Source organism: Manihot esculenta, chromosome 2, assembly GCF_001659605.2.
Source record: "Manihot esculenta cultivar AM560-2 chromosome 2, M.esculenta_v8, whole genome shotgun sequence".
In the NCBI taxonomy this organism is placed as follows: Eukaryota; Viridiplantae; Streptophyta; class Magnoliopsida; order Malpighiales; family Euphorbiaceae; genus Manihot; species Manihot esculenta.
The window spans coordinates 7383117-7398330 of NC_035162.2; the positions used below are offsets into that span (position 1 = coordinate 7383117).

At 35.4% G+C, this 15214-nt stretch overlaps 1 protein-coding gene and 1 long non-coding RNA gene across 7 annotated transcripts; both read left to right on the forward strand.

The window, feature by feature from the left end:
- Positions 1-136: 136 nt before the first annotated feature.
- Positions 137-10802, forward strand: LOC110609591 (nucleolar protein 6). Of its 4 annotated transcripts, none has more exons than XM_021749278.2 (26): positions 137-420; positions 594-755; positions 2085-2250; positions 2393-2509; positions 2603-2739; positions 2862-3012; positions 3533-3600; positions 4000-4098; positions 4220-4335; positions 4845-5019; positions 5602-5712; positions 5788-5866; positions 5950-6093; positions 6193-6306; positions 6693-6814; positions 6893-6975; positions 7056-7180; positions 7262-7382; positions 7467-7604; positions 8706-8802; positions 8911-9036; positions 9517-9609; positions 9714-9819; positions 9921-10072; positions 10160-10234; positions 10346-10802. In XM_021749278.2, exons 1-26 carry the CDS (start codon positions 265-267, stop codon positions 10469-10471), a joined length of 3159 nt encoding a protein of 1052 aa, XP_021604970.1. In that variant the 5' UTR covers positions 137-264; the 3' UTR covers positions 10472-10802. The 4 variants fall into 4 exon arrangements, with proteins under 4 accessions (XP_021604970.1, XP_021604972.1, XP_021604971.1 ...); XM_021749280.2 differs by having other exon boundaries at positions 9930-10072; XM_021749279.2 differs by having other exon boundaries at positions 2606-2739.
- A 488-nt stretch (positions 10803-11290) lies between these two features.
- Positions 11291-14846, forward strand: LOC110607298. Of its 3 annotated transcripts, none has more exons than XR_002486702.2 (2): positions 11291-12608; positions 13610-14846. It is a non-coding gene; the product is annotated as an uncharacterized LOC110607298 (long non-coding RNA). The 3 variants fall into 3 exon arrangements; XR_002486706.2 differs by having other exon boundaries at positions 14348-14846; XR_002486704.2 differs by lacking the exon at positions 13610-14846 and adding an exon at positions 12700-13027.
- The last annotated feature ends 368 nt before the right edge of the window (positions 14847-15214 follow it).

The following is a 15214-nucleotide window of genomic DNA, read 5'->3' on the forward strand; positions in this document are numbered from 1 at the left end:
AAGAGAATCAGAGTGAAAAGACGGCGCTGCCCGTTTATTTTTGACGTGGGCTTTCTATTATAGTCTTGTTTTGGGCCTTAAGAGCCAGAAAATTTATGGGCCTTGTTCATCTGAAAAACCCCGCTTCTTAATTTTTCTTTCTTCATCGGTTTCTCTCCCGCCACCTTTGTGCTGTTAAACCCTAGCAACGGATTCATTCGCCGGCTGAACCAAACCTTCCCCTTTCTGTTTCAGCATCAGCATCGTTAAAAAAGAAGCGACACGATGGACGTTGATACATTGATGGAACCAATGGACTTAAAAGTCTCAGAGCTGTTAAAGGAAGTCCAGGTCGACTACACACCTGCTTTCACTGAGCTCGTTGACGGCACCGTTTCAGCCATTAAAGAAGCCATCAACCGAATTCCTGATGGCCTTGAGGTTCTTTCCTTTTTTACTTCAATTTTTTTTTATTTGTTTCTTTTGCTCAGTCGGTTTCCAGTTTGATACTGAAGTCGTTGTATAAACAGAAGGCATGCTTAGTTATTTTATTTGTCTATGAAAATTGATAATACGACATTTGTTTTTGTATTTTGATGATGGAATTTGAGCAGGTTACAATTGAAGAAGCTCCCGGTTTTGTTAAGGATATTGGTGCAGATAAAGTGGATTTTAAGTTTAAGAGGCCAAAATCCATTGAAATTGGAGGCAGTTATTCTATAAAATGCATTGTCAAGCCTGATATCAATGTGGACCTCTTTATTCAGTTGCCGAAGGTACTTGTTGAACTTACTGTCCGTCTTTTCTTGGGTGTGAACATTTGTTAATATCCCCGAGAGTTCATATTTTTCATTTTAAAGTGCTCTTAGATATTTTTATATCAACTTATTCTTTGGAGCTCTAGTTCCGGACTTCTAGGATTGGATTGTGAAGGGAATTGGAATGTTTTGAGATGCTTAGAATGTTTGAAAAGTAGCCGAGCCTATTTTCTTTTCAAGCTATAGGGTATTGTCAACTAAGTTTTTCTGTGCCTTTTACCCGTGTATATTGATAAACATGCTATCAGTGGTTCTTCTTAATATCAACATAATTATGCTATATAAGCTTCTGGCATAAAGCACTAGGAATGAATACAAATACTAGAAATTTGAGAATAATTGGGTGCTAGGAAATATATATGAGAATTAATGGCCCTTTGTCTATCTAGATACATGATTGGTAGAGTGGTATTGATATATTATGGGTTACATATTTATCAAGTAAATGCCCGAGTGATTTATTGGGAAGGAATAATGACTCTAACAGCATAGTAAAGTGCTATTCATATTTTTATTTTAAAGTGCTCTTAGATAATTTTTGTGTCTAGTTCCAGACTTCCAGTATTGGATTGTGAGGGGAATTGGAATGCTTTGAAGATACTTAGGAAGTTTGAAGAGTAGCTGAGCCTATTTTCTTTTCAAGCTATAGGCTATTGTTAACTAAGTTTTTCTGTCCCTTATACCCATCTATATTGATAAACGTGCTATCAGTGGTTCTTCTTGACATCAACTTAATTATGCTATACAAGCTTCTGGCATAAAGCACTAGGAATGGATACAAATGCTAGAAATTTGAGAATAATTAGGTGCTTGGAACTATAAATGAGAATTCATGGCCCTCTGTCGGTCTAGATACATGATTGGTCGAGGGGTATTGATAAATTATGGGTTACATATTTATGAATTAAATGCCTGAGCGATTTATTGGGAAGGAATTATGACTTTAAAAGCAGAGTAATTGCTAATGGGAAGGAGTGTGAAGAACTTTGTAAATGTCTTTCCTTCTTTCAGATAAATTTGAATATGTTGTCTTTCCTTCTTTCAGATAAATTTGAATATGTTCTTAGTCTATAAGCAATTGATTATTCTAGGTGAATATGGTGTTTAAAAGGGCATTGTATTGTAACCACCATAATAGTTGGGTTGATCCAGGTTTTTTCATATGCTAAAAGCTGCTTGACATAGATCTAAAAGTTATGTAAACAATTGGATACTTCTTATATTATATAATTTCTGACTTTGAATTTCAAATATTCACTTTCTCTAATTATTTCATCTTTCTGTCAGGAGTGTTTCCATGAGAAGGATTATTTAAATTACCGGTATCATGCTAAAAGGTGCCTTTATCTCTGCATAATCAAGAAGTATTTGAAGTCTTCTACATCAGTTCGCAAGGTTGAATGGTCCTCCTTTCACAATGAGGCTCGAAAACCTGCATTGCTTGTTTATCCAGGTTCATTATCTCTTCTCTGAAATCGTTTTGAATGATGATTTTGTCAAATTGTATTGAATTTGTGATGTCTATTTCAATACTTAACTTTCGCATGAACATCTGAATTCTAACTCTCTATTTTGTGGTGGATTGGGGGGGATAGCCAGGAAGCTTGATGAGGTCCCTGGGTTCTTTGTGAGGGTAATTCCGACAGCAAAATTCTTATTTAATGCTGCAAAGTTGGACTTGAAGCGGAACAATATCCGTGCCTTAAACCAAGGTAGCATAAAGTCTTTAATTCAGGAGTGTCATTGTTATTGAGATATGTTGCAATGTCTTTACCGAACTGTTGTTCTCCTTTGGAATCAATTAGAAGGGAATCTTCTGCTGCCTACACCAAGATATAATAGCAGTATTTTGGAAGACATGTTTTTAGAGGATAACACAGAATTTATTAAGAAAACTTTTCTTGGCTGGAGGGAATTGAGAGAGGCTCTAATTTTGCTTAAGGTAAGTATTGCATAGTTTTGCTGCTCTAGTTATAAATGTGATGTTATGTTTATGATGGAGTAAGTGCTGTAAGTATTATGGTTGCGGATATAAGATTCTTATTTATTTTCTTATTACTGTAGGTGTGGGCTCGACAGAGAAGTTCTATATATGCCCATGATTGCTTAAATGGGTTTATAATAGCTTTCATACTGTCATACCTGGCAACGTATGGGAAGATTAATAATTCTATGAAGCCATTGCAAATATTTCGTGTTGCAATGGATTTTATAGGTATGTTCAATTCTTCTTTTTGCCATATGTGCATGTGTAGTTGTCGTCAGGATCATAGAAGAACTGAATCAATTTTTACTATTGAATTTCTGGGATTTCCGAAGTCTAAATTACTGTATTTCCCTTAAATTCTATTCTTCATGATTATGTAAATTTCATTATATTCTATTCTTTGATTACAATTGGTAATGTTCAGCAGTTGAAATGTGAGGGTACAGTACATCACATGTAGATCTAAGATCCTGTTTGCAAATTGAGATGAGGTTATCAAATGATATTGGTTTATGGGCTTAGGTTGTTAACATTATTAGCTTCCTGGTACAATGTTCAAGAGTAATCTAATGGGCTTAATGGAAGAAAATGGCATAGATAAAAGATATGAAGATATTTGAGAGAGAAATTCTTACTAGATACCATTTGAAGTGAAATTTGGCTATATGAGCTTTCAGAAACTGATAATGTTGATGTAAACAACACTTGACATAACCACATTAATGCTGCTATCTTCATTGTTTTGCAGCCAGTTCAAAATCATGGAGCCAAGGGCTTTACTTTGGTCAGCAACGCGAAGTCAAGGTCTCCAAGGAGGTCAGCTGTTTTAATTACATATTGTTTGCTTTTTTATTAAAAAAAAGGAGATAGGCTGCACATTCAGAGCAGAATAGGTGATCAAAGATCTTGTAGGTTTGCCTATGTATTTTACTTTCAACTTAAAAGTTACATTGGAAGGGCCTATGTTTTGCAGGTAAGGTAGGTAGCATGGGAACATAGATTTATAAATTTACTCCTATGATATTGTCATAAAAATAGGCTGTCGTTAGAGAGATGGTATATGAATGACTCAAAAATGTGTCAAAAACTATCATATTGTTTTATAATTTCTTGGACTCTTCTGAGTTCATCTGTTGGTCTTTTGTCTTGAGGTCTTGATTTCACTGTGAAATGTGTTGCCTCGTCTCTCATTACAACCCTATTATGGAGTTACAGGAAAGGATGCTATATAAAGAAGCATTTCCAGTAGTGATTTGTGATTCATGCGGACATGTCAATTTGGCTTTCCGGATGAACAGTAATGGTTTCTTAGAGGTACCATTTACTGGCATTTTACTGATGTTTCATGTTCAGGAGAGTTCATATCTTTTTTGCATTTTCTTAGGTACTGCAATAATCCCTGTTGAATAATTTTATTGTTTTCTCCAACTTTCAGCTCCAAGATGAAGCTGCTTTGGCGCTTAAATGCTTAGAGAAGTCTGGAGATGTTGCTTTTGAGGATATCTTTATGACCAAGATTGACTTCTCTTCTAAATTTGATTATTACATAAGGTTCAAGTTTCTAATTTATAACTTGTGGATTACTTTTTCTTATAGAGATTCAAGCTAGCATCATCTTCTTGAGACAAGCTTACAAAATCTGCTGACCATTGTTAGTTTTTGGTATTGCTGTGGGTTGAATATTGATGATAGATTTGATTTTTATTATCACTGTCTCTGAGATAATCAATTTAGCAATTTGTCTTAGAATTCGCTTTAGAAGTTTCCAATTGATTTATGGTGGTGTAAATTTGGGAGTGTAGCAGTTAGTGTCTCTGGTAGTAAGGAAGAAATAAAACAGTTGATGGAAAATATAGGAAATACAAGGGTATGATTTGAAAAGATGAAGTTTGACAAAATTTTATGGTTATTGGTTACCATGACAAGTATTTATTGTGTATTGCACCAGCTACCAGCAACCAGCCAAGTCAAGTGATTGCACCCGCTGTATTGTCTTATTGACCACTTCAAAATAGCTGTTCTTTATTTCCTTTAATGTCATATATGTTTTGGTTTTCTAGATTGAACTTGAAAGGAAATAGAGAGGTCTGTGCATCAGGGTTTTGTTTGGATGATGAATGTTGGAGATTGTATGAGCAGAAGGTACTCAGTATTCTGTCTCAAGGACTGAGTGACAGGGCGAAGTTCATTCGTGTCATTTGGAGAAACTTCCAGTCAGATTGTGACATAGAAAATGTAAGCTTTAATATACCATGTCATTTATATTCATGTTTTGGTTCATGTGGACAGCTGTTACAGATACCCCATCCGACTGGGATGATAAAAACTGAACTGTAATTCCCCATTTTTCTTGCTTCTTTTTTATAAAAAAACTTATATATATCTTACAATACCAAATATTCAAATTGATTGTGTCTGCCAACTACCAAGTGATAAAACCTAGCTCAGAGGACCACATTCAAGCCCTTCTATTTTTGTGCCCCCCCAACCCAACCCCCCCCCCCCCCCCCCTTTTTACTAGGCGTTTGCTTTGAACTTAATTGAGATTAGAGATAATAGAGAATGCAAATTATGCCTAGGATAGTTTTATATTGTGAACTTCCTATGCACAAATTAGTTGTATTTATCAAATTTCAGTAAAAGATTGCATGTCCTATGTGTTTGATGCTATATATAATTCTTGAAACAAATTTCTAGCTCAATGGTGCAGCTTTTACCTGATTTTCATGATGGTCCCATTTCCATGACTTCTGAGCCTTCTCAAGATTTAAGACTAGGCTATTAGATTGGTTCTAATTGTTCCTTTTTTTTTTTCAGGGTTTGTCAACACTGGATACGGAACCAATGCTCATTGGAATTTCAGTGAGCTCTTTAGAGAAAGCATTTAGGGTTGTTGATATTGGTCCAGATGCTGAAAATAAAGAGGAGGTATTTGTGTTATTTATTTGAAATTATGGTTCACGTGTTTCCATCATCAGTTAATTTTCTTATTTTTTGCACTAGGCTCTCAAGTTTCGGAAGTTTTGGGGAGAAAAGGCAGAGCTCCGGAGATTTAGAGATGGTAAAATTGCTGAAAGCACAGGTGAGACTCTGTTTGTCTTAGTTTTCTAAAATAAATTAGTTGTATCAAGTGGATTAACATGGCTTTGTTTCGCTAATGTCTAGTATGGGAATGTGAGCAGTGGGCAAAACATCTCATTCTGAAAAGAATAATTGAATTCGTACTTCTTCGTCATTTTTCTCTATCAAAAGCAGACATTCTTCCAGTTGTGGATCAACTTGATTTCTCCCTTCTTCATGGTGTTGAAGGTATAGCAATTAACCATTGACTGGTTTTTCCCCTGATATTTGCTCTTTTTCTTTCTTGGAAGTCTACGATCTATTGCAAAATTAATACCATTTTTTCAGATCCTATGTCATGTTCTGCAAATTTGCTTGCGGTGTTTGAAGTTCTGTCAAAGCGCTTACGTCAAATTGAAGACATTCCATTGAAGGTGTCTAGTGTGCAGCCTTTAGACCCAGGTATATATTGGATCACCAGATATCAATCTTAATTTGCCAAGAGGTGTCAAGTGATTTTTAGGCAAAGTTCGCATCCTTCATTTTCCTTTCAAATATGAACCATTAAGTTGTTTGGACCATTTTCTGCTCTGAAATGTTTTAGCATCACAAGTTTGGTGCTTAGTCTTACTTTAACATCTTTTCTCTCTATATGGGGATTGTGGCATTGCATGCTTGATTTTGTTCCTTAACAAGCAGATAAGATAATTATATGGTTCTGGATTCGAGTAGTTGTCATTTATATTTCTAGGTAAAGCAGATTTTCTTTTGCATTATTTCTAGTTTTTTTCCCTTCACCCCTCATACTTATTTGCTGAGAAAGTGCTGTCTGATTTTGGTGTTTCCAGCTTTCAGGTTCACATCCGTCTTCCCTCCAAGACCGCATCCACTAGCAACTGAAAAGGGTCACCTTCCAAAGTTACAGAAGCACATTTCTTCTTGCATCCAGCCATTGGAAGTTATGATTCAGGCATGGGGCACCATCAACTAGAAATAGTTTATATTAGATATGGAAGTAATGTCTTAATGGTGGTTTCCTTGTTTTCAGTTGGAAGGTTCTGGGAACTGGCCAATGGATGAGGTGGCAATTGAGAAAACTAAATCTGCTTTCCTGCTTAAAATTGGAGAGAGGTGAGTGAGCTGAGAAAACTCTTTGCACAAAATTTACTTATTTCCTTTTACTGTTTCATCTGATGATAGTGTTATGGCAGTCTTCAAAATAGTTGGGGGATGACTTGTACTGTTACTGAGGATGATGTGGATGTTTTTCTTTCTGGATTTGCCTTTCGTCTTATAATTTTGCATGAGAGAGGCCTAAGCTTGGTGAAAAGGGAAAGTAAGAAACTTGACATTGATTTATCATTATTTTTATGTTATTCAGACTTGTCTTCAGGTGCTAACTTAATTTAACTTGTAGTTGGAAGTGATATAGTGAAGAGGGTTCCTTCTGCAGACAAGAAACTTTTTATTCGTGGTCAACATTCCAGCATGATTAATGGTTTACAGGGAATTTACCAAATGTATGGGCCGGTTGTTAGGTGAGTGCCAGACCTCATTTGGTTCTCTACTCATTCAAGTTTACAAGGATATTACCTCAATTATCTTACTTGGCTTTTGTCTAGGCTTGCAAATCGATGGGTCACTTCCCATCTGTTTTCCGCTTGCTTGGTTGAGGAGGCAGTTGAATTATTGGTTGCACATCTCTTTGTGAAGCCTTTGCCATTTACTGCTCCTTGTTCTCGCATTACTGGATTTTTAAGGTTGAAATCTTCACTCGTTTTATGTGGCATGACAAATTTGTTAACTTTTCTTTAGCTGAGAAATACATTTTATTCATGCTTACCATGTTCAGTTTATTAATATGATAAGATTGCCATACTGAGAGAGATGCCAATATAACCATGATGGATTGTTTGATAGAAATCCTTGCAGTACTTGAATAGTCTTCTGAGTTGTTGACTTGGTCAGGAATGAATAAACAGTCATGATTTTTGCTTAAATATCAAAATTTTCTAAACTTCATGTCATAGATTTAAATTGCCTTTGTGGCTGTATTCCATTTGCTGTTTTGTGGAGTGGGAGTGGGTTGTTGCAGACATTATATGACTACAATTTTTTGTCAAGATTGTAAAATGCATCAAATGAATATATATCAAGGAGCTGCAAAAATTAATTGGCATGATACGTCAAATACTGTGTTGAATTCATGATTGGAATTCATTAGTATCAATCCATGCTTTAGCTTAGCTGTGCATTAAATTATACATTTCTGGATTGTGAATATTAGTCAAGCTCAAGTTTTGATCATTGTTAAGGTTCAGTTTCATATGTAACTGAATAGAAGTAATTAAGAACATGGGTTAAAAACTTTCAAGAAAAATTGTACTAACTGATGTGTGACATTAGTAAATCCATTATAGATATAAATTAAACCAGGCATTTCCAATAAATTTGCAAAAGCAAGAAGAAAAGCCAATACTAGCTTACCTTTGACTTATTGTCTTATAACTAAGTTCAGTCAATTTGAAAAATCGTGTAATAAGAGTTTAGAAGATTTTAAGTTGGAGAAATTGTAAAATGGTAGCTAAAGAAGTTGGGGGATTGGGGGAAACACAACCCGGAACTTGGAGTAAAAAATTCTGGCCTTCCTACATGAATAATCTTTACTGATGCCAAAAAAAGAGTGGTTTTTTAGGCAGTAAAGGTAATGGATCCTTGAAAAACCATTAAATAATGGTAATTATTTGGAAACATGGGAGATCAAACGAGCTTTTCTCATTATTATTTGCATGGGATATCATTTTTAACTGGAATATTCTTGGTTTGTCCATATTGTCTTTTGATAAAAATTTTCTTGATAGGTTCTTGAGACTACTAGCCGACTATGATTGGACCTTTTCTCCTTTGATTGTTGACATAAATAATGATTTGACGCCAAATGATAAGAAAGAGATATATGTAAGTTCTGTTGTTGATAGAAATCATTTGTTTTGTTGGGTCTCTTTATTCTATAAAATTTCATTATACCCTCTTTTTGATGGCCATCTACTGGATATGATTTTTCAGGATAACTTTACATTAAGTAGAAAAGGTCATGAAGTAAACACACAGAACATAAGCCCGTCAATGTTCCTGGCAACATCCTATGACAAGGCTTCTGAAGCTTGGACCAGATTTGCACCAAACTCGCTGGTTAGTGGTTCTTCCCAATAAATTTGGTTGGGTAAACATACTCATTTGTTCAGGATTTCAAGTTTTCCAAAGGTTTTTGCTTTTATTTTCCACTTCTCCTGAGCTGTGCTTGACTATTTTGATTATTTTTGTCTGCTTCTTAATCTCTATCCCTTCTCTGTTATCTTGTGTTATTGGATCTTTCTCTGGTATGCTAAAAAAATACGAATCTTGATAGTGTTGGGGGTCTATTGAAAAAGTCAGCATCATCACAGAGGAAATTCTTTTGTTTCAGCTGTGATAGATAAATGTCTTATGAGGATAATGAACTTATATATAAATATTGCACAGATTCACTGAAAGATACCCAAACTGTATGTGCTTACTATTCTTGCTCACGTCTCTTCAATAAGTAATAATCAGTGACGAATAAATGTTATATTACCTTCAATAGTGCCCTTGTTGATATTTTTATTTGACGTGGATTTGTGGATGAAAAAGGAGCTTAAAAGGCTGGTGGCTTATGCTCGTAGCAGTGCAAGCCTGCTGACAAGACTTGTATTGGAGGATCAGACTGATTCTTGCAGATGGGAGGTGAGTATCATGCTTATCAGTTTCAGGAGTTAGCATTTTTTATTCCTGAATCGCATATGCTTTAATTCCTGCAAATAGTAATGGCATAATTCTTGGTTTTGTAGTGCCTTTTCCGAACTCCTCTGAACAACTATGATGCTGTAATTCTTCTCCATGCAGACAGATTACCTTATCCTCAGCGTCTTCTCTTCCCATCCAATTCAAACCAAGGTGTATATCTAGAATGTTGCCAAAGATTGAATAGCTACTGTGCAATAAATGTGTTGCATTTTTCACTAAAATTTTTTTACCCAGTCTCTAATGTTAAATAGTTCGGGTAGGGACACTTGTGGTTCATGGAAACGCAAGCAAAGCTTTTCGGCCATTCATGTTGCCTGGAGATTTGAGGGGTAGTCCGGAGGATCTCAAACATAAGCTGATGGTGAACTTTGATCCTTTGAGGAGCTACATTGCAGATTTACAGGCAAGAATTGAAGAATGCTTTGATGTTGGGATTGTTCTTGGCAATCTTGCTCCTTTTTCTTCTTAATTTATCTTGTAATGTCTGCAGGGAAAGTTCAACACATTGAAGTTGTGGTATGATTCACTGGGAGGTGATGCTATTGGCCTGACTTGGGAGACAAAGGTATAATTGAATGTTATCCAAATATCTATCGTGCTAATCATTTATTGTGCAGTAGTTTATAAGTCTTTTCAAATGGAATCCCATGATTGATAATTTATCAAATTGTTCCAGAAACGAGGACGAGAAGAAGCAGGTGAAGGAGAAGATCCAGTTGATGTGTTAAGGGCTGTAGGTGAAGTTGGGAAAGGATTTGTAAGGAGTGTATATTTTCTGAAGGCTCCAAGGCTCATAAAATGAGTCTCATTCCACAAGGCCTATTATTTGGTTGATCAGAAATTCCAGATGGTTTGCTACTTTATTAGAGAAGGCAAAATCTTATCTGGCAACAACTTGTCCATTAATGTAACTCCCACCCACAGTTTTGAAGAAATATAGTCAAAATCTTAGCACATTCTGTATTTAGGTTTTGATCTATGGAGTGTAGAACAGAAGAGAGGAAGTAGGCAATTTTGATGTGCCAATTGTATAGAAGATTATGGAAGTGTATTTAACTTCTTTATTTGATAAATGAGTGAGGATTATGGAAGACTTGATAATTGAAGTTAAGTGAGATTTTGTTATGATTGTATTCATCGAGTAAAACTTGTTTCAGAATAAGCACTCAACAGATTTTTCGAAAACTATATGATTTTCCTGGTAACCAACTTTTTGTACTGCGTATGTAGCTTAGTCTTGTAATTTTAAACCTAGTCTTAACTCATTTTATCATCGGTATTTAGTAAGATAATAATCTGAATTGCCTGGAAATTAAGTGATAATATTAAATTATTTCAAATATTAATTTTAAATAAATTTGGTTAAAAATTTATTGAATAAACATCTATTTATTTTTCCAATATGTCATGCAAATTATTTAATATTATTATAAAAGTCATTTATTTTTATTATTTAATCGTCATATTAAAATTTAAATATTATGAAAATTTAATAATATTAATAAATCATATCATTTAAATTTTTAAAAAAATTAGTAATAATTTAATTTTTCTATACAAATTATTTTTTTATTACTAAAATGATTATAAATGCCTTTTATTAGAAAATATGAAAACTGTATTCATGCAAAAATGTAGGCAGCCTAAATTTGTGCCGTCGTTATTTATTTACTTATTTTTCATTCTTTGTTGCCGTTTTTCATTTCCTTTCTCTCGACTCTCCTTCCTGTCAGGCGCTTTTACTACCGTTCGCGTTGTCATCCGCCACCATCACGGCGCTTCATTCAGCTGATCATTAACGCCTCCGTCCACACTCCACCACCGGTACTCCTATCTCTCTCTCTCTCTCGGTATCTCTTTCTCTTTTCACAAACGAGAAAAAGGTTTATTTGGAGCGGAAGAAAATGGAATACCCATAAGGTTTGTTAAATGGTAGGTTGTTATTGTTGTTGCTGCTTCACTGGGCACGCTTGTGGGTTCCTTTTGCACATATTTTAAAAGGTAGATTCCTCTCTGTGGTTTAGTTTGGTTCTGCTTATTCCTCTCTCCTCTTTCTTTCTACGTTCTTATCATTTTGGTCCAAGTGAAGCAACTGCAAATCTTGGTAGAAACTAGGTGTTTAAAATCTAGTTTTGGTAGCGTGTGTTGCTTTTCCAAAAGATATTTCAGGTGCTATTTGTTGCAATGTGCATATGCTATTTTGAATAGATTACGAAATGAATTTAAGCTAAAGATTTAATATTCTTAATCATAAGCTATAGGTGTTGAGTGTTAAAAGGTTTTAAAAGAAGCCAGCCAAAAGTCCATTTGTTAATTACCTAAAGGACCAGTTAATGCTGTAGCCGAGAAATATTCTACTCATCATTTCCTTTTATTTACAAATCAAATACTTAACTTTAAACATTATCAAATGACATATTAGTTACCATGACGCATGATCGGATTAGATAGACATTGTTGTTGGTTGGAATAGATGAATAGTGCTGCTGGCTGGCTACCATGATGCATGCAAATAAGGGATTTTATGTGATAGAGGATTTGGGTATTTTATAACTCTTAAGAATGTGAAAGGGCAACAAATGAAAGAGAAAGTTCGACTCAATTATGTTATTTCCATAATTGTTTACCTCTTTGTAATGTCTCTCAGCTATTTATGTTTTCTTATTTCTTTTTATGTTATCAATCTTCTACAGTTCTGCTCTTGTAATTAACGACGGACAGATTGAATTGCGCAGATTAATTTATTTATTTATTCTACTCCAGTTTTATAGTTTGGAGATTCAACCGGTTATCTCCTGTTTGCAGTTAAAAGAAAGATGCCACACAGAACACGGCCTATGACAGCTCTCTTGTCGTTTACTGGACTTAATGTCGCCTTGGTGTCGAGTATCACTCCAGTCTATGATTTTGTGTGCTTCCATCCTTACTGGGAAAGAAGGGTATGCTCTCTTTTTTTAACCTGGTCTAGCAAGAAGAACTTTTCTCCACCACAAATCAGAAAGTTATTCATGTTAAATCAATCATTTTTAGGTCAAGTTGAAATGAAGGCATGCCAGGAAAATGCTTAATAACTATATGATTTAATTAAAAAAAAATGCTGATTATGCATCAGTACATATAATTCAATACAGCATTCATAAACAGGGGATTAATTTCCTTTCGGTCAGTCTGTGGCATCTTTTCAGAATTCAGAGTGACTGCTTTGTGCAATTCATATTTCTTGGTAGCTTGTATAGTGGAAGAAGGCATATCATATATCTTTGGTTTTGTAATCATTACGAGTATGTTTAGTTTAACTATTTATCTACTTGAAGTATTAAGTTGATGAAAATAACATTAGTTAAATGTTCTTTTCAAACATTACTTTTGTCGATGTGTATTTCTTGGAACTGCCATTGTTATTGGATAGAAATAAGTAAGATTACTCACAAGTCATGATAAGATCGATACTCCCTGAAGGTTAAAATTTTCATTTTACTGTGTAACATATCTAATCAGGGAATTTTATATGTTGAGTTGGTTTTTCCTGGAAAATAGGTTATGTGATCAAGTTGATATACATAATTGCTCTGATCAGTTGAAGGGTTTAATTATGACCTGGGTTGAAAGAGCGAGAATTGTGGAAAAGATGGATATAAGTTTCTCATAAAAGAAGCATTGCCTTTTAAACGCTGCACTGCGCTGGCAATTGCCAATATTAAAGAACATGGGTCCTCCACCCTACAAAAAGTCATAGCTCTAGTTTTGTGCTTGCATGGATTGTGCTCCATTCTAGTAATTGATTGTACATGCATCATGCAACCACTTTGATGCCATGAGATCCAGAAAAATAGGGTTTTACAATGGTCGAGTAAGCTTGTCCCTGGAGGAAGGCGTGCCTCCTCCTTTATGCCCTTTCCCCCTTATCCGCTAGTGACGTGTAACGGCCTCTCTGCTATAGGACCACTTTTTCTGTTGCACTGGTCCGTACTTACGGATACCACAGAGACTCTATCCATGTCAGGAGGTCATTTAATTTCCCTCGGCGCAAGTGGGTGGGGCTGCGAAGTGACTGGGGCTGCGAAGTGACTGGGCCTACTGTTTTTCTCTTGTCAAATCACATAGCCAAATTTCGGCTTTCCTGATTTGGGTTTTTTGACAACTCGGCCTGTTGCTTGTACTGGAATCCGGGCTGAAGTAGTTGGTCAGACCTGCCGAGGGGCGCTCCGGGCTTGAGGCCTGTTTCGAGGTCCGTTCTGTCTCTGTGGGCCTCTACCCGGCCCAGAGGGGAGCGAACCCTGACGGTTATCACACTTGATTCCGATACACGACTTCTCCTCTTGGATATTATTTTTCAATGGAATAGATGCATTTTACTTGTTATTATGCAGTAAAAGATATAGCAGGACCCATTTATTAGGCAAGTGACACGCAAAATTGATCATGAACTAGAAAGGAACTAGCTCTACATATAGACTAAGCAGACATGGATTGCATCTTGCTGAGGTTTTGAATATCGAAGGAATGTGGAGAGATATGTTCGTACGCCTTATTTAACTGAATACCTATGTGCACCAAGTAGTGTTGATATCTGTAGCTTGTTGAGGTTGATATCAGATGAACAATTGACAAATATGTCTCCATATGGTAGACTATTTAATAGATCTTCTTGTTATTCATTGTCCTGGATTTGCTTCAGAGAGAACACGAGAGGCAGGAAGGTGAAGCTGCTTTAACAAAGGCTTCTCCATGAACCCAGAAGGATCTTCGATGTTACAGATGATTGGACTTCATCAATAGAATAATGTATGATAATGTGATTCTCTTGCACTATTTTTTCTTGGGCATTTGTGGGAGAGGAAAAGAAGACCCGAGAAGTTTCATGGTGTCATTTATATATGAAGCTTCTTCATCATAGCAGATCCTTGGGCAATGCAAAACGATTTTTCCCTGAAAAATTCCCAATTTTAGAGGACCTACGGCTTGGAAAATACTGATTTTTTTTATGAAGACATGCAAATAAGGAATTCATATGTTTCATTTTATTTTTTTTGTTAGAGCGATCATTAATGAGAGTTCTTTTCTTTGATACCGCGGTAACAGACTCACTTTGATGGATGTGGTGGTCAAATCTCTTCAGACGGGTTCTGTGGAGACTGTGTAAGGAACTCATTAAATAGAATGTGCTTGTATCTTTCGCATCTTGATCTACATTTTATTAAAAATTGTAAAAGATATTTTATTAAAGTTGATCAAAATTTTGTGAAAGATATTTTATAGAAAAAAAAGGTTAAGCTATCTTTAAAAGATGGTTTTCGTCAAAATTTAATTATTTAAATTAAAAATTATAAGCCTACCGCTGCTTGGTTGTTTTCTTTTTAACCGAAGTACAAGTAGTTCTCATCCAAGAGGGAGAACAAATAAAATTACATTACACCAAAAGCTTGAAAAGTAAGGAATTATCCTGCAAATTTTTTCTAGTAAACAGTGAGCTGTAAAGTTTTCTAATCAAGGAGAAATTCTTGCTACTTAGTTCAAAAGGTGAGGAGAAATTCTTGCGCTTAGT